The following is a 26,099-nucleotide window of genomic DNA, read 5'->3' on the forward strand; positions in this document are numbered from 1 at the left end:
TGTGGAGTGCTGGATTAAATATGTATCACTATTTGCAAATAAATTTCTGAATGTAACACTACCACTGTGAAAGATGTTGAACGTGGAAGCAATTTGCTGTTTATCGCTTGCCTTTGTTCGCTCTGTAACAGTGTAGTGTTGTGTCACACATAGTATTCTGCTAAATAAGGGAATGGAATATATGTGATGGAGTACAAATAATTTAAGTATTAAAGATTACAAATTGCCCAACAGTTGAGGTGCTGAGGAGCAGCAGGCACATAAACAAAACTGAGTACATTACTAACTTGCAGACAAATCCAGTCAGGTTTTATATTGAACTAGAACAGCTTAACTGTATCCTTTGTCAAGTCTCACCATCATGCCTAGAAATGAGGATCATCTTACCTACAATCCTTCTCATTCCTCCCAAAGTGATATTTCACTGTCCACCCAATCTGTGCAGTATCCTAGTCTATCCTTACACCACACCAATTCACAACCCTTTTTTACAGGTTCACTGGAAAGTCCAATTGCAAGACCTTTCCAAAGCTCTAGCACATTCTACTCCAGTCTTATCACAGGATTATCCTACCCTTTCCTAACAGAAGCAGGACAACCTGTGAAAGCAATAATGTCATATACCAGCTCTGTTGTAACTTATGCATAGCATTTTGTGAGGGCATGACAACCAACCAGCTGCCCGTTCAAATGAATTGTCATTGATAAACTGTAGCTCTGAACACCCCTGCCACGTTACACTAATTTCACTCATACTGCATGTACGCCCTCTTCTTCGTAGTCTTCTTTTCTCCTCTGTTACATCTTCTCTTCCCTGTCGACTCCTCCATGTCATTTTGTGGTGTGCACAGCTCCTCTAATGTGTCCAGAATGAGTTCACTGGTGCCACATACCTATCCCATGAGCCTGTTACTTCCCACTTCCAGTTAGTCTACGACCTTTCCCTAACCCCCTGCTCCCCAACTCCTGCCTCCTGTCTCCCCTCTCCTACTAGACACAAGCTTCCCACTTCCAGATGTCAACCACTTTTCCCTAACCCCCTCCCCCCAGCTCCTGCCTCCTTTCTCCCCTCTCCCACTACACATAACACAACCCCTTTCCACCCGAACTGTGCTGCTATGTCAGTAGAATGTAGACAGCTGGGACAATGTAGGCATACAGATGTATATATTTGTTTGTTACTCTGTAGCTCTGGAAGAAGATGCATCGAAAATCTGAAATTTATTTGCAAATAGTGATATACATTTAATCCAGCACTCCACAACTGTAGAAAGTATGAAAAGAGCATACAGGAAAACCCACAACATCTACAGTAAAAAGTGTCTCTCCATTCACTCAAAAATACGACACTACAATACAGTAATCAAGCCCGAAGCACTATATGCCAGCGAAACACTCACACTCCATAGAAAAGGCGACCTGGAAGGCATCCTGAAAGAGGAATGCAAAATTATCAGAAAGATTCTTGGCCCAAAAAGAACTGAAGATGGATACAGGTTACAGTCTCGGAAAACTACAGAAAAATTATCTAACCTCGCCGCAGACATCCGGAAAAGAAGACTAAAATTTTACGGTCATATCCACAGACTCCCAACACACAGACTCTCCCACAAAATTTTAATATACATTGAAAAATTGAAAACCATACCCTGGATAAAAGAAACCAAAACAGATCTGGCAAATGCACAAATAAATTCTTCAGAAGTTATAAACAGAAATGTATACAGGCAAAAAATCAATAGTTGGAAAGTACAACCCGAGAATGAAGTTTGCAAGAGACAGGGGACAAAATGGACAGAGGAAAGAAAGAGAATTCATGGGGAAAGAATGAGAGAAGTTTGGAGAATTAAAACATTGAATCGGAAAAGCTTTGCGTGATCCGTATGGGTCCAATCGCACATAATAATAATAATAATAATAATAATAATAATAATAATAATAATGTTCTCAGTCTTGTTTATGTGTCTGTCAAAGATACAGCACCTCAACTACCTTTTAATTTATTTATATTTTGTTAAATCGTTTGCCATGACAGCTCGCTGCAGCTCTTTAGCACTGCTACTTTCATATCATTACTAATGTGATTTCTTCATTGTCCCACTTGTTTAGGCTAATCATCACATTAGTTACAGATGTGCCTGCAAAGAAATCAAAAAACAGAAAGCTATTGCATTAGTTAAAGTTTTGATGACTGCTTGAATGAAGTTTGGTGTTTTATGCAGTACAAAGTTAGTGATGCCATGCCATGTGATAAGGATTTTGCCATGTGTTTAAAGCAATTCTGTATTTCAAAATGGAATAATGAGATACAAAAATCATAAAGCAATTTCAATGATCAGTGGAATCTATAAATAATGATGTATATGTTTGTTTTCTGGCACTAGCACAAGCTGTGGTGATTGTGAAACTGGAGCTCTGTTTATGTATCTGCAAGGATGCTGTAGAATGTTTTAATACAATAGCTGTCAATTCAGACACAGTTCCTACAGAAGGGATCATTTCTGCCTCCTCTACAGTTTCTATTTTTTTCTGTTTTTCTTATCATTATTGAGTTGCTCATGTGAGCTATAACAGAATAATGAAGCCTGATTAATTCTGAATAATTTATTTTATTATAAAATCTGTTGTTAGGTGGTGAAATACATTCGTAATAACTAATAAGAATATATTGTGATATACAATTCTACAAGCAAACAAGACATTTCTAATTTCTAACTATCTGTGGAAGGAAATACAGGGAATGCTTAAAAAAAAAAAGTTTACAGAAGCTTGTGAATCAGCAATACTCAGCTGCATTTAATGCAGCTACATACATAAATGTACTGCAGTAAAGAAACTGGAGGTTTATAGTTTTTGGAGAAGTTGGGTGGTAATTATTTTTTCATATGTCAGAGATTGAGGATTGGAGCTCATAGAAAGTGGGGTGGGGACACAAAACACAAATCAATAAGAGGGATTCATAATATAAACTGAGAAAGGAAAACATTTAGTACCATTGCAATGATTCATTTGTGCCTTTCAGATTAAACATTTAACAATTCACCTTTGTAACTGTATATATTGAAATCCTCAGTACTTAAGATATAACAGTCGGAGGAACGTAACAAGCCTATACAGAGAGCAAAGGAAGGATATTAACAACACTGGTCCGAGCAGTGAAGCGGAATGACATTTAATATGTAACAAGATTTTTTTTTTAACCTTAATTATGAACTGCAGCCTTGGTTTCATTGTTGAACCTCAATAAGAAACTCAGTAGGAGATTGGAAGATCTTGGTGATTACAGGGAAGATTTAAATAGATTACAGAATGAAGAGGAGGAGTTTTAGAAGTGGAGATTTGATACTGTGCAGTACAGTAAGTGCCTGTTGTAGTTAGTACACTAATATTGGTGATTGAATTGTGTGTGCTTTTCCCACCATTCTCATGATTATTAACAAGGAGTAAATAAATTCAGAAGTTAAAGAAAGAGTCCTGTTAAGAACACACTGTTCGTGACTTGATAACTGTTGACTGTGGAGTATTTTTGGTTTTATAAACTTTCATGAGAACCATTAGGGACTGGACATTTTTATTTGTAAATGCTTATATACAAGCTGGAACTCTGAAAGTCAAAAGGAAAACTATGCAACAAGGGACAAAAAATGCAAAGTCTTTTTGATAAGGAGTCCCACGTAGGTTTTTGTTGCCTATCCTGCTAGATTGGTGATTTTTTGACAATGCAGGGGTAGGTCTCAACTACAGTTGGCAGGTTAATTTACAGAGGAATTAAAAAAGTATAATGTCGGAGAAATCATCCTGATAAAAACATTCATAATAAAATGGTTTAAAGCTCTTCAGACACTCAAAATCAGAAATTGTGTAATGAGGCAAACAGAAGAAACGGGTAATTACAACAGAAAGGTATAGATGCCCATAAGTGAAAAATGTATTTTGCTATACAATAGCAGATTTTTAAGAAAGGAAATTGTATTATTATCAGTAATACTGGCAAAGCTACATTCTCATGATAAATGATTACTAAATTATTTGCATAAATATCTATGTGAAAAAGTTAGTTATTTCTGTACACTGATCTTCACTACTGCCATGAACCAAAATTAAAACGCACTAGCCATGTATTTTTCCCTAAATTTTCTAAGTTATGTATGAATGGTATCTTCCCTTTTCATTTGAATCTCTGTGCATGGCCCACTCCTTCTCAAGGACTAACTTAATCAGTAAGCTAATCTCAAACTCTTCTTCTCTTACTACTGTATCCATGTTTTTTTGTACATATTAGATTTGCAGCATGTTAAATATAGCTCCATAAGATGTGATTACACATTTATGAAATTTGATATCTTTTATTCCCTACACTTCAAAGGAACAGAAATATTTTGCGTTGCCAGTTCGACCTCTGGTACCTTGTCAAGTGTGGGGTATAAGCATTCTTGTAGCACCACTTGTTTGACGACGGCAATTTTTCATTCATTTGCTATCAGTACTCATTTAACAGTATAATTCCTGCAGGATAGCAGAAATAAGATCTAAATTATTGTTTTGAGGAGATTTTCCATTCATCCCAGCATATATACACAGACCTTAAAGAGCGTAGTCATTAGCTCATTACTAAAGACTACAGAAGGTGCGGAAAGCCCCATACAAAAATTAAAATTTCGTTTATCATGCAATTGAAAGCCACAGGATCCTCAGGGAAACAATTTCTGTAATTGAATATTTGCTTATGTTGGTTGTGTAATGACTGAATAACATGATGATATGTTGATGTGTGATTCTATATTGCCACATCTGACTAGAGTGACAAATTTGGGTCATTATTTGTGTATATTCTTTATATTGTAACACATCTGTGAGCTTTACATTATGAAATGCATTACTTTTTTCCTGAACCTCTGGGCTGAGAGAACAGAATCAATATGGAAAACTATTCCTTGACATTTTGTCTCCCACTGTCAGAGACGGAACTTGATGGAGTAGTTCTGACTTTTGTCAGAGCAAGTGAATGAGCGTTCCTGTGCCACTGAAGGAAATTGAAGTTTCAAGAGACTATCATACATGTAGGCTATCACGACTGGTGTTTACTCCAGTTAAAACTTCCAGGCAGTGCTGTTTTACCTCTGAAGATATCTCCCACAGTCAGTGATGAAATGTCAGGGTATAGTTTTATATATCAACCAGCATGTATCAGCCCAGAAGTTTTAACTGATATATACACTGGCCTTGGAAACTTACATTGTGTGGAGTTCTTTTGATGATTCAGTTTCCTCCACTGTGGCACATTTTATTAGACTGTTCCTGCAGTTGCTGTGCAAAAGTGTTATATACTTTTGTATGTTGTGATTGACCTTAAATGGACATTTGATTTGAATTTATTTAATGTTGAGTGCCTTGGTCCCATGAATCATTGATACCAAGTCAATATGCATTGGTTTTCTTGATTCCATACAGCCCTCATAATGCATGCAAAATAGGACGTCCCAATTTTTTTGTAATACTGACACAATAGATTTGAGAGAGATAGAATGTTGAAAACATATAGTGATGAATCCCACTTGCTAACACACTGTTATTCAGACAGGTGGCAGAGGAGTTCATGTGGGGTACGTTTATGTGGGATTAAGTTGGACTCCTGGTTTATCTACTGTCGTGCTTCAACTACAGACAAACAACAGGGGATCTTATTATTAGATTGTTCATCCATTTGTTCACCTACAGTTGCATGGAGTCAACCTATACCACCAACAAGCCTTTTTTTGTGCTATATATGACTCAGTCTCATCATTATGCATGTAATGCCGATGTACTGTGTTCAGAAACAATATCAATTGTCAACCTTTTAAATTCAAGCACAGAGTCTCGAAGAATGTGCTTGCTCATAATCGAGGAAACATTACCCATTTCCGGCTAGTGAACTCTTGTTGGCTGGCAATGTGTTAAATCGCACAATAACCAGTGCAGCTACCACACCACAATAACATACATAAAATGGGCTCACCTACTGGATGTGTGGAGAGGGAGAGTGGCCTTACAATGACAGGAGTGCAGGTAGGGGTGAAAGCATTTTGTGAAGTGCAAAAAATATACTTTTCATGCAGATGATGTTCTATGACAGAGATTTGACACGGAAGTAAAGCAAGGGTTTTGTTATTGCACATTGTTAAGTCTTTCATGTTCAAATCTGACACTATACAGTTGCAACAACTATACACACAGCTCATGTATATACTGTGTGTGTGTGTGTGTGTGTGTGTGTGTGTGTGTGTGTGTGTATGCATGCACACACACACACACACACACACACACACACACCACATACTACATCATAAAAATTGGCAGCAATGACAGAAGGCATGAAATCAAGTTCTAGCACCCGAGCTTTCTTTCAAATTTACATTTTACACAGTGTACAAAAATTCACTAAGCTGATTTACAATAAGCTTGTAACATCAACTGGGAAGTAAACTCATTTTTTCACTTCTCTGTTTCTCTCATCAAGCCTAAAATAACACTTTAACAGTGATGAGCATATGAAATACAGCTCGTAAGAAAAGCATTAAACAGTAACAGCAATGGTGACAAAGTTTGTCACCAAGCAGATGTCTGCATTTATGCTTATAGTTTAACCAATTAGCTGCTGTAATGTTTTTGGTGTAATTCAACATGTTCCTCAATTTTTGCTTATTTTCTGGGTGAGCACAAAGGATGATCTCCCAAAAACGCATGTTTTGAACATATAATTTGTGGTCGTAACATGTCAGAAAATGGCTTGATGAAATTCATTACCACAAATTATTGTATAAACATTGCATTGTAAATTTAATTTCCTTCACTTAGACAGATTTTATACAAAGTATTGGAGAAGATTGAGATTTTTAATCATATATGCCAATTACATGTGCTTTTGCCCATATTTTGCAGGGTTTTAACATTTTCCTCAATTCTTCATTTCCCTCAGTTTTGCATTTTTTAAGTCTGGACCACAATAGAATGTAAAACAGAGGTTTCAGTGTATCAGTTCTTTCATCTTTAGGATGTGTTGTGTTCGGTGATATAGTGGTAAAGCACATGCCTAGAAACAGAAAGCAGTGGGATCGAATCTCAGTCGTACCACAGAATATTTCGGTCTGCCTTCAAACCAAGTTTTCCCATCTCAGTGCTGTGAAGATTCACCATATAGGATACGTGATTGAGATTCCACATCAAATTGTAGGTCCCCATTCCCCGATAGGATTATTGTGGCAGATTAGGGACACAGAAGTCACCTAAGTGGAGTCCAATTGAAGATTTGCTCTAGGCCATTGAGTTTCGTATTATTGTTATTATTATTATTATTATTATTATTATTATTATTATTATTACTATTGCTTTGATCATCATCATTTAAATTAATTTTTCACTAATATTGGTATAGTCACTCATATTTCTTTGGTAAATTCCATCTACTTAGATTTCCAACAGCTGTTCAACACTACACCTCATTCTCAACTTGTAAACAAGATAAGCTCATGTAGAGTATTCTCTCAGATTTGTGACTGGCTCGAAGAATTATTGAATAATAGAACCCAGTAAATTCTGTTGGGTGGTGAATATTCAATAGAAATGAATGTAATATATAAGCCTCAATGAAGCACAACAGGTCACTAATGTTCTCAGTAGGCACAAATGATTTGTCAGAAAGGGTTAGCAACATTTTCATATTGTTCACTGCCAGTGCTGTAGGCAAGGGGAAAGTATTGTTGTTCAATGATTATCATAAGGAGATTCAGAACAACTTGCACAGAATTTCTACAAGATGTAATCAAATATTCATTGGTCACAACAAATAAAAGAAGCCTAATATTATCAGATTATTAATTTAGTGGTAAACTTCTGGAACCCATCACATTGTTTAAATAATTAGGATTGCTAAAAAGTGATATTAAATGAGATGAACATACAAAATCTACTGTAGGGAATGTGAATGGAAAACTTAGATTTGTTGGAAGGCTTCTAGGAATAATGCTCCAGCATTTGAAATTCTTATCAAGTTGTCATGATTGCAGGTGTCAAACAAGAACTGTGTCGTGTTGACATATGCTCATGGAACTGAAATGGGAATCATGGAAGAAAGATGATATTGTTCTTTCAAAACTCAGTTGTATAAATTTTTCAAGTAGAGTCAAAGATAGGAAAAAGAATTTGAGCTTTGAAGTGTTATGTAGTCCATTTCTCTATGAAACTGATATGCGAGGAATTTTTTCTCACATTGTTGTCTTGTTGCATCAGCATATGTGATTGGTTCTTACAGAACATTGATGTCAGTCTTCTCATCCCATATTTAAATAAGAGATTTAAATGTGTTCTTTATACTAACACTGCATCTTTAACTCTGTTTTCCGTTTGGTAGTTACTTACATATTTTCTTTCATGGTAATTTGTTCAAATATATAGGAGTTTTATTTTTGTTTTTAATTTTTTGTAGGGAGGGGCAATATTTATCTTCTGTTTTGTTTGTTTTGAAGCATTTGACTGCTGGAGAGTCTATTGTATACATCAATAAAAAAAACTAGCTTCACAAATTTGTGGTTATTGAATATTTCTTTTTTTTCCAGGTTCCCGAGGATTATGTGTCAAAGGAAGTATTTGATGCAGTCAATGTGTACATTATTCCTAAGCCTCAGCTGCAAAGAAGCATCCTGACCATGTACGTTCATTAAGTAGTTTCACCAGCAGCTGCTGTTGCTGCAACTGGTACTACATTATTGTTGTTGTGGTTTACTCTTTGTTAATGCAGCTCATGTCACAGTCTTAAAAATTTAATATTGTGTTGTGTCCAGAATGAACCAGTCACCCAATAGGAAAGAGTGCAAATGAAACTTCCTGACTTACTCCCTGAAGTTATCTAATGGGCCAGGGCTTGCATGTAGACCTTTGCCTTTTATGTGCAGTGCTGTTACCAACTGATGTTACCAGGCACACATAAAAGCCCAGCTCAGTTTCCCATAGCCAGTACCTTTTTTGTACCTCGTGATGCATAGTCTCAGTCTCTGAAGCAGTTGCAATACTGTTTGTGGTAGAAGTGAAATTGACATGAAAGCTGCTGCGTGATGTTAGATTAAAAGGTTTGCACCATTTCATCTGCAACACAACATTTATTTGTAATACTGTCAATGTGTACAGGTTTCAACTAGTACTTGTCTATTTCCACCAAGATTAACACGAAACAAAGCTAATGCATACATACAAAAATGATGCCAATAACCTAAGAAGAAACAATATTTTTGACTCCATAATATTTTAACATTTTTTACAGTTTATCATAATTTTTATTATAAACAGTAATGTATCAGATGTAATGTACACTGAAATATCTCAGGATGAAGCCAGGCTGAAAGCTTTTAAAATATCTGGTCTGTACACTCCAATTAATTGATGTTTCAGTGAGTTGAGTGATAGGGGTCAGCCGCCATTCAATCATAGTCCTTTCTCAAGTGTCACGTGCCATGCTGTGTTGCCTGTTGTATAGATACATGTGGCGCCTCGTGAAGCATGGCTGGCAGATTGCCAGCCAGCAACAGCAACTGGTGTCCTTAGCTATATGGTTTTCTTAAACACTGACTCAGCATCTGTTGTTTGTAGCTACATCCTTCCTGACTGGATAACATTTCTGAATCAAAGATGAGGTCTTCAAACTGGCAACATGCTGATAGAAAGTTCTCTGTAGAGCAAGGTCTTAGTCTCACAAGATCTCGTATTCTGACATGGCCCCACTATCTGAGCTGCCTCTTATTGAGCAAGCATGCCTACTCACTGTAAAACTTATTTGTTTGGGACTTTGTCCCTTTGTGAGTTCTGGAGGATCCTCTTGAGACAGTGGGTATGACAACTGTTGTGTTCTTATGTAGTGAAGGTTATGTAACATTCACTGCCATACAGTAAAATGCTTATTACATGGGTGCTGTATATTTCAAACATGATATTTTCTATTAGCAATTTATTACCCCAAGTCCTTTTCCTTGGTATGGCCACAACAGCTTCTGCCCATGTTATCCTGTTGGTGATCCAAGCATCCAACAACAGTTTACTGCTTATATAGGATTCTAAGTATGTGGAGCTATCTACCACCTCTATATGTTGTCGATTAATAGTAATGGATGGGCAAGTGTCTGTGATCTGTATAATGATGATGCATTTCTTTGTGTTGATGATAAGACCCAGCAATTGCATGTACCTGACAGCTGAGTAATGATATGTTGGACTGCAGTTAAATATGGACTACTAAAGTAGTGGTGTGACAATGTAGGAGTCCTGTATAAGTACTTTAGTCACTTCCAGTTTTCTTTAAAGTGCACATAAGTGAAAAGATCTTATGTTAAAATACATATCCTTAGTGCAGTCTTAAAAAGCTCAGAAGCAAGGAAAACAGTATCCCATAGTAATAGGAGCCAGTGCGCAGTATTCTGATAATAGCAAAGAGTTTAGTTTTTGCTTCCATTGACTAAGTCTGAACCCTCTACTTAATAAATGAAAGTGGTTGTGATTGTTGATGATACTTCTCCTGAAGCTGGCTAAGAGAGTAGTTTATATCCAAAGTAGAACATCGAGCTCTGAAGCCATATAGTGATTTTGGATGAATACTGGACACAAAAGTGTGCAGTAATACTCGGCAGAAAAATTCTCAGTAGTTGCTACAGTCGTTGCTTCATTTATAAAGAAGAGGTTTTAGCATTACAGGTGCTCTGCAGGATGTAACCCACTCCCAGCCGGGGCAAAAAAATGAATACAAATGTAGAAGCAGATTAGGTTTTTCACATTTTTAATTTCAGCATGGATGTCATCTTCACCTTGGTTTGTACCACTAGTTAGGGAGAATACATCTTTACTGATTTTCTTAACAGTAGATGCTAAGTCTAGCTTTCTACAACTGGCATTTGTGGGATTGCACTGAGGCATTTTTGGTCACTTTGTTCTGAGTGGCAAACAGTTAAAGATAGTGCTCAACCCTGTGATCCATCTTGTTTTGATCAGTGAAAACATCACCTGTCTTGGATTTCAGAGGTGCAGTATTCCCAGTTGTGGAACCAATAACCTTCACGATCCCCTTGTACATCTCTGGTATTTCCAGAGACCACTTGCAAAAATTCAGCCTGCTGTTATTGGCACAGCGAGTTATCTGTTGGGTCTTGTTCCTGACTGCTCTGAGAGCACCCCGAGTGTTGGTGCTTGGGTTACTTTTGTAAGTAAGCAGTGCATTTTGTTAAGTCTTGATCACTGGTGTCATCTCACATTGCTGGCTTCAAACCAATTTGTTTTTCTGATGTCCTTTATTCCAACTGCTGAGGTAGCAAAGCTGTATGATATCATGATGATGAGACAAGTTGATGTCTATGTTCCTGTCAGTCTGGACTTGAAGGCTGCTGATGTGCTGTTCATTTTGTTCTGACTTAAGTGCCTGACCTGCATTTATTTCATTGATGTGAGCCTTTGTTTTTTGCTGGCAACCAGGGAGCGATGGTGTCACAGTCATTTTTATGCCACCTGAATGTTATGATTATTATGACATTGATGTGTACAAGGCACGAGTCTGCACTGATTCACCAGAAGGGAAATGACACAATTGACAATGCTGTTCTCACTTGATAATAGCAGTCTTCCAAACTACATTCAGTTCTTTAGTGTTGGACTGTCAGGACTATGACCACAATACTTTAACAACTTGCAGTGAGGAATGATGGAGAGATCTTCATAGTGTATTTGATTTGTTGTTGTTGTTGTTGTTGTTGGACACAACACATTCAAGCATAAAGTTATTTTAAGCAGTATCACACAAGCAAGATTACTACAGTGATCTCCCCAAGATGCTACTAACCTGACCCAGGATTTAAATGTGAGTTAATGCAGATGAGTAGGAAGATCAAATCTGTAATGTTCAGATACAGTATTACTAGTGTCCTGCTTGGCATGATCAAGTCATTTAAATACCTGGATGTAATGTTGCAAAGTGATATGAGGTGGAACAAGCATATGAGAACTGTGGCAGGGAAGATGAATGGTCGACTTTTGTTTATTGGGAAAATTTTGGGATAGGGTGGTTCATATGTAAAGACCACATATAGGATGCTCGTGTGACCTATTCTTGAGAACTGCTAGAGTATTTTGGATCTGTACCAGGTTGGACTGAAGGAACACATCGAAGCAATTCAGAGATGGGCTGCTAGATTTGTTACTGGTAGGTTTGAACGACATGTAAGTGTTACAGAGATGCTTCAGGAACTCAAATAGGAAGCCCTGGAGGGAAGGCGACTTTCTTTTTGAGAAACACTTATGAGAAAATTTAGATAACTGGCATTTGAAGCTGACTGCCGTGGTACAAAGTACCCTCCACCATGCATCGTATGGTGGCTTGGTGAGTATCTATGTAGATGTAGATATGTAGTGTAGATATGAGTGTCTAATCACCCACTCACCCTTGCTGATTGAGTCCAAATAAGAGGCACTCGTAATATATTTAGAAGCAGAGTAGATGCAGGAGTTGCTGAGAGATGTGGTATGTCTTCTAATTGTCTTAAAGGATCCACTCCAGGTTTGCTTTTGGGCTATACCCACTTCACCTTCACTCCTCCCAGAGTCACCCCAAGGACTTACAGAAAGTCTTTGGAGTTACTCTTTATTGGTTCATATGTGTCTGTTATTAGAAATGTACCCACACTGTTCCCTATCTGACACATTCTCTCCACTGTAGCATAGTCCTTCTTCTCAACTATGAATACTGACCCCAAACTGGGATACGTACCAGATCCTACACTCCAGAGCATTGTGCTTATGAAATTTACATGGGCAGGGTCACCAATCTTTTGAATGCAGCTGCATCTGAAAAGCAATAGTTTTCTTATACCCAGTTTTGAAGGCTGACAGTAAAGAACAAGGCTGACAGTAAAGAACAAATACTTGGAAGCCTGTATATTGAATTCTCTTTTTTACAAGTTATATAAAAAAAAACACATTTCCCTCACTAGCTTAGGTAGCCAACATAATACATGCTTACCTACGGGTAGGCAGAACACAACATGATGTAATTTGAGTAGAAACCGTTACTTAGCAGAGAATTGTAATTAAATGATTAGACATTAGCACTTACTTCTTGTAAAGTACTTACAGTTTTGTTTACTAAATTGTTTAAAATACTAAATCTTCTGTTATCAAGGTGTAAATACAGTATGTATGGTCATCAGCAGTTCATTTGCTCAATTTCTTGTTGTTCAAGCATCTGACACAGCTGATGTGGTGGCTGATTAGTGTATGTCATCCACAGTTCTCTACTGTTGAATGTAATTGGCAGATCTGTAGTCAGCTTGGTAGGCAGTCTTCTGTCTTTATAATTCTGTATGTGGATTATTGTGGGCTAGCAGTGGTTTGTGCTGCTTCTGAAACACTGGGTATATTGCATTAATTGTTTGGGTATGAGCATGATGGTGATAACATTGATAATACACTGTGTGTTAAGGTGATTCTGTTGGATCTAGGTGGTAATGTTGTGTTCTCTGGTTGGGTCACCTCTTAGTGCATCAACATCTGTCTGATGATGGTCAAGTTGGCAATTGATGGGACAGGCTTATGGGAAGGGACCTAATGAAGAGAGTCCCACAACTTAGGGTAGGGAGGGCTGTTCTTTCCCAAGCAGCTACACCAGCAGTGGTTGGGTTTAGTTATGGCAACCCCAGGTTTCCCAATCTGGGGACTGACTAGTGCTGCTAGGCTGCTTGTACCATAAAGTCTGGGCATACTTCAGGGACCATTGTTAGGTGCAGCAGTGGAACCACTTCGCTCCCTGGACTGTGAGGAAGGCACACACTTCTATAAAAGAACCCTAAATCTCAGGTTGTGCTACTTTCTGATTGGGTGACTGGTTGTCGAGGTAAAAGTCTCTAGTGGGCAACCTCTGGGGCACCTGCTGCTACCCAGTTGTATAAGGCTTGCTCAGGAATGCGGGTCTCTGCATAGATAAAAATTTGTTTCCCTAGCAGCTCACGTGATTCCACTGGAGTGACCTCAACTCCTATGTACCCCTGGTGGGATGTGTATACCATCAGTACCCCCACTTAACGAAGGGAGCTCAGATTGTCAGTCTAACAAAACAGTTTAGTAACAGAGCACTAGCCTGCCATTACACTCTTGATCATAATCAAGAGAGCAGAGGGAATCTCTGATATCATCTCCCTTTTCTGTACTTACAAGGGGTTACAGGGTATTGCTGGAGCCTTAAAATTGTGAAACAACTTTGTAAAGCACACTTCTAGTTGAAAATACCAGGTCACACCAAGTATTTTAAACTTCTGGGATGCAAGACCTTAGTTGACTGCGCTACTGAATTGTATAACATCTGTAACTTCTATAAAGGCATGGTTAGATGCGGCAATATGATGGAGATGGAACCTGTGGAACTGCGTTAAGAATTAAAAAACTGGGGTGTCAAGAAAGTGCAGAACTATGAAGAGAGTCAATGGCAAATTGGAAGAAACTGCAACATTTATTCTAATCTTCAACATTCCAGAATTAGCTGAACATATTCGTGCAGGCTATATCTGCCGTAAGGTTGACAGTTTGTTCCCAACCCAGTGCTATGGTTTAAATGCCAAAGATTTGGTCATACCACTAAGGCATGTAACATTAGGACTACATGTGGAAATTGTGTTGGCCCAGTTCATGAATAGGGCGACTCTTGTTGACTTCATCATATTGTATGGAGTAGAAAGTGCAGAGTTTATTATGAGGAAAGGAAAAGTGAGGAGTTGAAAGTTATGAGACGCATACCCTATGGTGAAGCTAAAAAAGCTTTCAAAGCTATGCAACCTCCGATGTTTGCAACTTCTTCTGCATTAGCCATTAAGAAGTCAATCTTCAAGTGTGATGCCCTCACATAAACCCAGACTGCAGATTCAGGTAAGAGTACCTGAGGTGGAAAATTACATGGGCCCCCAAAACTATTCGAATGGTGTCAGTTGTGGTCTTGGAACCTCAGCCATATACTACTGCTTACCATCAGAGGCCCACTAAGCCATCCCCTCTACAACTATCGCTTTCCATAAGTACGAAAAAAGCCACACAAGAAGTTGCTCAAAATTGTAGAAAGTGGCAGCAAAACCATTGGATCGGTGAACTCTCTCCCTTTCCGATGGTGATATTGTTGTTGAGGGTATTAATGTTCCACTTGACCTCTAAATCACTGGTGCTGAGGGAGAACAAGTATAGCCATTGCTAATCAGTGGCTCCCACAGGGACTTCTGTATTTCTGTTGAACTTAAATGGATACCGATTGTGTTTAGAAAAATTGCAGTTCCTGGCCCACAAGAGGCCTTTCTGCATCTGTTTGCACATTTTAAACTCACATGCTTGCGTTAAGGGGCTAACACCCCCACAGGAAGGGCAGCCTTACTGGGACAGGGCTAAGGGTAGGATGACTGTTTGTGTTTGTGTTTCTGCTGTCCCTCTTACCACAGCCATACAAGTGGTTACAATGCAAGTTCTTACACCAGCGATTATCACAGTGTGTCCTTTATATTCTCTACCTCACTATCCGTAGGCTGCAGATGCACTGACAGATCTCTTCTGTGTAATTCCCCTGTCCATTCCTCCTCATGGGTGACTTCAATGCACACAATGTGCTGTGGGGCTGAGCTACATGACCCAGGGGTCGAATTATTGAGCACGTCGCTCATTGAGAGATCATCTGCCATTTGAACTCTGGTCAGATGACACAGATTTCTACAGCTGAAGAGGCATTTTCAGCCACTGACCTTCATTTTTACTCCCCAGTTATTGCAGACTCAGTTCAGTGGGAAGTTGCCACAAATTTGCATTCTAGTGACCATTTTCCGGTATGGATCCACCTGCTGAGGTAGACAGTAGTCGACAGGAGACCGAAAGCTGGATTCTCTGAGCTGCTGCCGATTTCATTGCCCAGTCTAGCAGCTACCTCAGACAACAGCCTGTTCATTGATGGAATGTCACTTGGCAGCCATAGGGAGCCATGCAGCTTTGCGGAAATTCAAACCCCATCCAGCTACAGAATATCTTCATGCCTTCAAGTCTGTGAGAACGCTATTGAGGCAAGTGATAGAAGAGGAACCCCTGGAAGAAATTCATAATTTTCATTAATCAATCCACTTTCACTGTATGTGTTTGGGAATCAATAAGGTAGATTTCAGGCAAGGGCGAAACCTCCCCTTACAGCCTGGTTGAGAAATGGAGTCTTGGTGAGTCTGCCTAAAGACATGACTTAGGTTTCAGCTGAATATTTTTTATTATCCCTGCATTATCTGGACAAACTCCTGAGTTCCAGATGTTCCATAGGTCTGTGGAGAGGAGGCAGCTACACTACTTCTCATGTAATGAAGTCTACAGTCTTCTGTTCTCCAGAATCGGCTGTGTCCACAGTCAGAGAGGTTGCTCCAGGGCTAGATCTTTTATGTGGAACCAAAGGCAAGCTCCTACTGTGTTTGTCATATCTTGTTTGAAGGACAGTATTCTGCCACTTGGAAGGAGGCAATATTAATTATGTTATGGAAACCAGGCAAGGATCTTACAAACTCTAACGGTTTCTGGAGTGTAGTTCTTACCAGCTGTATGGGTAAGACTCTCAAGCACATGTTCAATTGCTGTCTTGTCAGGCTCCTTGAATCCCAAGGTCACTTTTGTCACTCCCAGTGTGGTTTCAGGCACTGCTGGCCTGCTCTTTACAGCTTAATTGTAGTGGAGATGACAATATAGGAGTCCTTGTTATATTGAAACCATATGTTTGGTGTGGTTTTTGACCTGGAAAAGCATACAACACCATTTGGAGGTTCAACATCCTTTGCTAATATCACAAGGTACACAGATTTGTTAAAATGTAATCTGGAGTAAAAGTTTTGTTGTACTGCATCCATTTTAAAATCACGTGAGCCTTTGAATATGCCAAGGTGGAAATTTGTTCCATCCCTGGCCGTGAGTATTTGGAGATCTGATATAGCCAGATATGTGAGACGGTCAGTTGTGTGTATCCTAAATGGCGTGGTCGCATGGTACAACATTCTTCGCTAACTTCACGCATGGGAGGGGGGAGGGAGGGCTGGGTCTATGTGGACATCTGCCACTAGTTATCCAGTCCTTCCTCAAGGAGATGTGCTTTCACATCACATTAGTGATACCCTGTATGACTACTGTGTTCAGGAGAATCATGTCTCCCAAGGCATAGTACTCAGTGTCACGCTGCTTCCAGTCACTATCAGCGGCATCTCCTCTGCAGTCAGGAGCCCTGCTAATGTGTATGATTTCACAACCTCTTACTCTTACTCTTCCTCTGATATTATGACAACAATGAGACAACTGCAGCTGAATGTCAGGAGGCTGGAAGCTTATTCCAAAAAACTGGTTTTTTGTTCGCCAGAGAAGACCATATGTGTCAATTTTAACCCTGCTCATTGGAAGTTTTAACTAACAAGAGCTCACGATGGAGGACAATCTCTCAAATCTTGAGGACAATGTGCACTTTTTGAGCCTACTATTTGACACTAAATTAATTTGGCTCCAACACCTCAAAGGCCTGCAAACAAAGAGACTCAAATTATTCAATAACTTTAAAAGCCTCAGCAGAAAGATGTGGGGTGCTGATAAGTCCTGCCTCCTACAGTTTTATAGGGGATTTGTCAGATCACAAATAGATCATGGCCCTTTGGATTATGGGGCAGCACATACTTCCTATCTGAAATTGTTGGATGCTGTCTACTATGAGTGAATTCAGATATCAGCTGAAGTGTAACAGACCAGCTCATTTCAGAGTCTGTGTGCAGGGGCTGTTGAACCACCACTCTGAATGTGGTGGCACTTCATTATGGCCCAACAGGCCTAGAAAATCATAGCATTGCCTCAGTCATTAATGTATACTAGTGCCGCATTCGACCCGAACTGATAGCAGCTGTTCAGGAAATGGCCCCATGCGACCAAATCCTTCAGGATACATGCTGCTGACTGTCTTACATGTCTGAATATATCAGACCTCTGAATACACAGCCAAGGTTGGAAAAAATTGCCACTTTTGCGTCTTCAGAGGCCCAACATGATTTTAAGCTTGATACAGTACAAAAAAAAAAAAAAAACTTGTACTACAGATTACGTTTTTACAAAACTGTTTTCTTCAGTTGTAAGTACGTACCAAGGTTTTACCATTTCTATACAGATGGCTCCCAGCAAGCAAATGCCCTTCATTTTTCATCTGTTTTCCCCTGGTAGGGCTTTCAAAGTGCACTTTTTGGAACACTTTGCAAGTTATGATGCAGAGTTATATGGCATTATGATGGCACTGGACAGGATTCAAAGCTGTCAGTACAAAGTTTCTCATTGGCTCCGATGCTGTGTGCGCTGCAAGCAGTCTGCTGCATGCATCCAGTAGACAGATTGATTCCGATTATCCATGTCACCTTGCAACAGATCCAATATCAAGGCAAGGAGGCAGTTTTTTGCTGGGTACCTTGCATACATAGGGATACGGAGTAATGGTACAGCTGACAAGGCAGTCAAAGGAGCATGTATTGATGGTGTTGTGCTTCAGTGTGCTGTTCCCTTGCATGCCTTCATCTCATTATCTGAGAGAAGAATTGTGGGTCACTGGAAAACCAAACATTTACAAGTGGCACACAGCAAACTGCAGTCACATAGGCCTGGTGGGACTTGGAAGGGACTGCTACTTACCAGACTGCACACAGATCATTGCACACTAACACACAGTTTCCTCCTCTGGGTGTACGATCCACCAATCTGTGAAGTTTGTGGTGTGCCATTTTCTGTTAAGCATGCTTTGGCTATGTGTGTTTTATTTACTGGCGTTAGAGCAGCCTTCAGTTTGGCTGGAAATAAGCCCACCATCCTCGCTGATACTACAACAACTTTTTTTTACTGTCGGACCTATCCCAAAAATGCTGGGGAGAGAAGATCAGCTTGCTCTGGATGTGTATCTTGCCCAAGCAGTTTGCCATATTTATTAATCAGTTTTCATGCATTATAAGCAACTCTGTCTGTGGGGATAGCTTTTGTCTTCATTTCCCCCCTCCTCATAAACGTCATGCTGACAGTCCGTATCGTACGACTGCTGCTGATGACGCTGTTGAGCAACCATGCTCGATATCATCATTTTCAGTTGGATGCAGGACAGCTCCAAATGCTGATTAACTTTGTTGTCTTGTGGTTATAAAAGTTACCTGAAATAAGGGCAAACTAGTTTCAGTGGCATTATCATTTGAAATTTAATGCTTCATATTGGAGGTCTGACTGTGGTGCTTGTGTTCGCACAAACTGCTTGATGCATGTCTTTCCATTAAAGTCGATCAGTATAGCCACTTTGGTCTTGGGGAGCAACTGCTCTTGACTTCCTTCTCTCCCGTTCGAGCATCTCACACCCGAATGTCCTGACAGTCTACGCTGGTTGCCCAGTCACTACTCTGTCACCCGCTGAAGAATCGAGGTGTGTGAGCATCAGGTGAAGGACGGTGTAAAAGTGAAACTTAATTCAAAAGAATATATCCTGAGTGCAAAAGACTGTTGTTATAGCAGAGATTGAGAGAGATTTTCGTTAGTGACTGATAAGGAAAGGAATCATGCTGGCCTGTGCTTACTGTGGTAGGTGCTTTGCTCTCCTGTCATACAGATCCACCTTGGCATAACTGAAGGTACATGTCTGCAGAACATGACAGAGTACAAGGTGTAAAGCATTATCAGTTTCAGTGAAAGTTACAGTAACTAAAAAGTGTGTAAAAGTGTTTGCCAGATACCTTTGTTGATTTACATTATCAGGTGGTGGATTTTGCAGTTTGTCCAGAGCATGTAAATGCTGGTTCAGAATTGGGAGATTTGGAAGTCTCAAACATTTTGCCTCATTATATGCCAGTAGCATAAAACATTGAAAAACCAGCTGATGAAATAGGGTGAGTATGATGCAGGGTTGTGCGCAGCCCATAGGCACGAATGCGTGTGTATCTACAGTGGACATCTGAATCAGTACATAACAGAAAATTGTTACTTATCTATTGCTGTGCACTTTATTTAATAAGATTAGGCACTGTGAAATACGGTATTGGTGACAGCTCGCTTTTTTTAGAAGAAAAAATCTGGAGAATTTATGAAAAACTGTGTTGAGGGAACATTTATCTTAGAATTAAATCCCCAGCATCTTAATAAGATTTCATTTGTCATGAAGGTGCTAATATATGCAAGGCATTGCAATCCTTTCAGCATTATGCATGCTTTGAATGCAGTCCTGAAATACATTTTTGATTATTATTTTAAAAATGAGGTTGCAGTGGTACATTCCACAGTTTATGTGGCCAGGGGTATTGTCTGTTTTATAAAGAAAACTAGCAACGTGAATGCAATACAAAAGAGAGAAGACAAAAAAAGAAAGAAAGAAAAACAAACAAGAAATGGGTACTAGGTGGAACTGCTTGTTTAGAGTGTTACTGTGTGGTTAGGTAGTATGATAACACCGTGGAAATGCATGCAGAAGTGGGAGTCACTGAAAAATTTACTGGTTACTACAACAATGTTCAAAGCCTTTCAAAGATGCAACATGAAGTGCTTGAAGGCTAGAAGTATCCTACTGCTCAGTTTGTTTTGTTACCTGTGCGTAAACTGAAAGGTCATTGCAACACATAACCTAACGATAGAGGTACATTTCAATTACTGTAGACCCAGGTTTCTTGTTTAATACATGCTGCGTGTCCAGCAAATGAAAATTGTATTTAACTGCAAAGTGCCGGTTTCAGTGTCACTGGTTTCTATCAGTACAGTCCAACTGTCCCATTATTGTCTTTTAACTGTAGATATGATGAGTGCGGAAAAAGAGCTGTCTCTATCTCGGAGGAAAAACTCTAAATTTTCAGATGGTGCACAGAATAGCAACATTACTATGGCTGCCCTTCAGGTTATGAAGAATGACGACCTTCTATGATAGAGATGAGACATTAAATACTGTTCATCAAATTTGTGATGAAATAACAGTTCCAGATAAGCTAGGACAAATTTACAAAAAATATTTTACTCTGTTTTTATGATAAGTCCGTCGAAGAATGTTAGTCATGCTCACCAGCCAAAAAATTAAGGCTCTGTTTTCGGAGTGACTAGACTGTGCACCACATTATGCTCAAACTACTGCAGAGATTGACTTGTATTTAACGTGAATGGATGTTGGTGACGATTACAAAGTACTTGAAAAGTGGAAGCATAGCAGTAGCCTCTTTCCCAAACAAATCTGCCTTGTGAAAGAAATAGCATTCAGCAGGAATTCTTATCTCAGAACACAAAGCAGAGTTCATCCAAAATGAGTCAGTGATATCCTGGCAATTCATTGTAATTATGATGATAATAGAGAATCCCCAACTGGGTAGATGCACGTGGTAATGTGACCTCTTCCAGGATGGGGAGGTTTGCCAGCTATGGATTATATCTGCCCAGCAGATTACTGATGGTGGGCTGGTGTGCCAGCCAGCCTGCATGTGGTTGTTAGGCAGTTCCCCACATCCCACTAGTGAATTCCAAGCTGGTTCCCATGTTTTGCATCAGATACACACTACGCAAACATTTGAGCACTACCTTACACTTTCACAGAGTTTACTCTATTATGTCAAAAGCAACATCAGCCTGCAGACACACAGACTATGATGGTCACAACAGCAGCATGGCGAGCTTGCCAGACTGGGTGCCCAGTGCGCTCCCTGTAGTCTCTCATTTGACCACAACCTGCGTGCTCCGAGCATTCATACTCGTGCACACCTTGCCTGACTGCAGTGTGATCGAGCAATTGTGACTGAGCAAAATGCCCAATTTGCAGACCTTCACTTTGTATGTCTTCTTGGGATCTCTTGGAGATATTCAAATATCCTATTTTTAAAAGTTTGTTTAGGGGGCATGCCATTTTGCTGATTTCACTGCTGAAATATCTGTAATACGTGACTATGCATGAAAAACTGCTGATCTTATCGGATTGAGGATGATTTTGAAGTACAGTTACTTTTGCTTAGTTCTGCTTTAATCTTGTTTTTGAAGTTGTGTGTCCTAAATAGGTTTCTTCTTTCAGGAGAAACTTAAAATTTGTGTGTTTGTAATTTGAGGTTGTACACTTCTAATTGCCCCACAGTTTCTCAAGACAACATAATAGATTGGCTGACAGAAGACCCACATATTACTGTTGTGTCATCCAGAGAAATGAGAAGTTTTTGATCTTGCAGTCCCATCATTCCAGAATTCACTGGCTTCTAGAAGGGGCTAGGTGGTGGTTGGAATCGTATAGTCATTGTCTCATACTTGTACTGCTCATGAAGCAAGCTGAATGCTGTCTCTTCTGTCAATAGCATCCTAGTCAAAGATGCTGATCTTTGATTAGGTGTGCCATAAATAGCAGAATATTATGAAAAGCATAGTGTAGACACACACACACACACACACACACACACACACACACACACACACACACACACACACTCGCATGCTCGTCCAGTTGGCTTTGGATTTTGATTGGAAATGTGTAGGCTCTGTCACAGTGTTTTCTGCATGTTGGAATGCTTCAAACCAATCTCTGCTGCAATTCTTTCTACAGATTTCCTTGGATTTTGCTGAGTAATTTCAGAAATCATGGCGGCATTTTCAGGAATGACTACAATTTGCCTGGGGCCTACATTCCCCAATAGACCGTCAGCCATGCTGCCTGCCCATTGGAATTTGGCAAAGAGCTTGCAAATGGTTTTTGCATCAAATCCTGTTTGAGAACTGCACCTTGTTGCTGTAGGACTGTGATAAAACCTGTGATATTCTAGTACTCAAAAAACACATTGTTCAATGGAAAACGTGATTTCAATCTCTTCGTTTGGTATGCTAACTCCCTTTCACATTTCAGTGGTGTAACTGGTCACAGTGTGCTACAGCACACTATTTGTAGGCACTACATTGCAATTACAGTTCCATCTGTTTTGAAGATTTTCGAACTATTGGGAAACTTGTGTATAAAATTCTTTCAGCTTTCACAATAAACATACCGTTTGCAGAAATCATTTGTCAATCTTTGTTTTAGATATTTTTAATTTTGAAATCAGGGATTCCTTTACTGGACAGCCTGTATACACTTAAAAGGCACTGGGGTAGCCAATTCAACATGATAGGGTCTTTATATACCCCTGCCAACACAGGAATCGCACTTCTGAAGCCTGAGCTGCTAGCTTCCTGTGTATGCTAAGCAGTAGATGCCCATCTCCCTGTGGCATCAGGACTCCCAGCAATGGCTGTCTTGCCACATGACCTCTGCTGCAGTTGGATAGTGCCAGTGGGGAGACCCCTTGATTGAATTAGGTGGCATTATGGCAGATGTTTCGCACATGAAAGGAATGAGACGAACTGAACACATTAGTCATATTGATCTGGCTGTCTCAAAAAATAGATATCAGTATTTCAATGCAGACAGTTACAATCCAGCTTTCTCTACACTGGCTACCCTGTGGGATGAGGGACAAGCTAGAAGACAGAATGAAACATCCAATATTTTTCGTAGACTAAAGACGCAGTGGAAAGTAGATGCACTGGAAAAATGTGAAATGAGTCACTATTGATTAAAGCCTCCTTTACTGCATACTCCTAAGCACTTCAGGCATATGAAATACTTGGTGACCTATCTGTAACTATTACTCCACATAAAACTTTGAGTATGGTATGAGGCATTACCTTGCACAGAGAACTTACACTCCACACACATATGAGGATGTATGAACTAATCTAGCATGGCAGGACATACGTTTTGTCCAACATTTATAAAAAGGGCCAACAGATAACTGGATGGATACAGGCACTTTCATCTTAGCTTTTGAAGGACATGTCCTCTCAGAAAAAGTTAGTCATGTTGTATAGGTATGATGTGATACATTACATCTCACCACCCCCGAGATGTTTTCTATACATTTTGGACATGTTATCCCACTCCACGGTACACCCAAAATGCAGAAACTGTGGAAGGTTGCTTCATGAAGGTCACCCTTGCAAACCATCACTTTTCTGTGTAAACTATGCAGAACACCTTCCATCAAGTTCACCAGCTTACGCAGTATTTAAAAAGAAAACAAAAGTGCAAGAATATAGACTGATGGACTATGTGTCATATCTTGAAGTGAGAACAAAATTGACATATTTTGTAACAAGCTGTTTTTTTTATTTTTTTTATCTAGAAAGAAAGCCGATGTGTGAAAGTTATTCACTGCAGATCACTGGTGATGTTTTGTTTCAGTAAAACAAAATGTGTTTGGTGACAAAAACATGCATTTTCTTGTTGACGCAAAGGCAGAATTAAAATACCTTCTGTTGAAAATATGAACACATGCATTCCTTTGAGATGATGACCAGTTATGCCAAAGTCAAGGCTACCACCTAACCTACCTCAACTTTTTCAAAACAATATATACCACTTGCTATAAACCAAGAATATACAACCAAAACAACACATTTTGTGCAAGAGAAATCTCCATCGCTCTTGATTTAAAATTTTACAGAGCCAAGAAAACCCTTGCAGGGGATACAGCAGGTGACGCTTCATGTCCCTCAGACAGCACAAGAGAGGAGGACCCGTTCCACACCTTCTTCCTCTCAAAATATGATTGATGTACATCAGACACTAGTCAGTGGTTAAGAGAGACTAAGACATCAAGAGTCAAAGAACTGTCCGATTTTCTTTTTACCCAGATCTACAATCTGAAAGATACACACTTGAATACAACGAAAAGAGATAAAGAAGAAACAAAGGGGTAAACAAACAAACTAAAGAAGTAATTTGTTGGTTCTGATGGAACTGGAATGCTGCTCGACAGCAGAAGACTTTGTAGACACTACACCAACAGCGCAGAAGACATTGAAACATTCTGCAGATTAGTGTATATCATCTTTTGCTTTAATGACCATACTGGCATTTTTTAGTGATTTCACAATGGAATTGCAGCGGCTACTGTCACCATCTGGAAGAAATTCGACGCTTAATCACAAACTACCCTCAGTGCATATAGCAACACAAGAGTAAAGATTTGTGGAAGCCAGCTTCTTACACCTAGAAGATATATAATGTATATGACAAACATAGGATGAACACGGAATGAACATCTCAGTGTGTCGTTACATGCAAGTCAAATCAGACACCTTCTCTGAGCCAATACCTATGAGCACTGCATGCAATTTCCATTAGAGTACAACTGAGCATAATGCTGACAATTTGTAATATCTACTTTCCCCCTGACCTAGATATTGGCTACAGAGAAATGGAAGACATAATCACAGCTACTCGTATCTTTCATTTTATTGGAAGATTTTAATGCCCATAATCACATATAGGGCAGTGAGATGACTTGTAGGAGATAACTACTAGATAGATTATTCTCAGACCTTCATCTCTGCCTAAGTAATTTGGGAGCCCTAACACATTCAGCACCGCCCATTGCTCCTATTATGCAATGGATTTGACAATCTGCAATCCTAATCTCGCAGTGGAGCATTCGCAATAACCTTTGCAATAATTACTATTATGTGACTATTGTATCTATCACAAAGTTACAAGACACAGAAAGACACAGATCCTGTTGGTCACTGTGAAGAACCAATTGGAATGCTTTCACCACTGAAGTGCAGTTGCAATAAATACGCAGATGATGATCGACGAAACAGTAGAAAATGCAACAGAAATAATCATCCAAGCTGTGAACACTATTACCATTATCTTCATATTCTCCTAGGCAGAAATGTGTTTCATGGTGGCGCAGAGAGATTACAGATGCCATCAGAGAATGACAAAGTGCTCTCTCTACGTTGACATAGACACCCCTCTACTGGAAATTTAATTTTATTCAAAAGATCAAAGCCAAACACATTTTACTTAGTGAAACAAAAGAAGAATGAATGTAGGGAAACAGTGTTTATTCAGTGACAGTACACAACACAGGTTCACAAGGGTGGTCCAAACTACAGCGAGTTAGTGGATTTCAAGCCACTAATAGAACACAGGGAATCCTTGATGAAGAGGAAATTAACACCACTTCCTCTGACATTGCAAAACTTTTCATAATATATTA

The 26,099-nt window shown here is 39.4% G+C and overlaps 1 protein-coding gene across 3 annotated transcripts in view; it reads left to right on the plus strand.

Annotated features, from left to right (window-relative positions):
• Window positions 1-26,099, plus strand: part of LOC126183870 (GATOR complex protein NPRL2) — a 145,066-nt gene that overhangs the window by 33,254 nt on the left and 85,713 nt on the right. Inside the window, exons 3-4 of one of the 3 annotated variants that reach the window (XM_049926164.1) lie at window positions 3,220-3,357; window positions 8,595-8,686. In XM_049926164.1, coding sequence (XP_049782121.1) covers window positions 3,310-3,357; window positions 8,595-8,686 — 140 coding nt within the window. In that variant the 5' untranslated portion in view covers window positions 3,220-3,309. Of the gene's footprint in view, window positions 1-3,219; window positions 3,358-4,918; window positions 6,049-8,594; window positions 8,687-26,099 lie in introns of those variants that run through there. The other 2 variants (XM_049926163.1, XM_049926162.1) reach the window with 2 other exon arrangements.

Source organism: Schistocerca cancellata, chromosome 4 (assembly GCF_023864275.1).
Source record: "Schistocerca cancellata isolate TAMUIC-IGC-003103 chromosome 4, iqSchCanc2.1, whole genome shotgun sequence".
Taxonomy (NCBI): domain Eukaryota; kingdom Metazoa; phylum Arthropoda; class Insecta; order Orthoptera; family Acrididae; genus Schistocerca; species Schistocerca cancellata.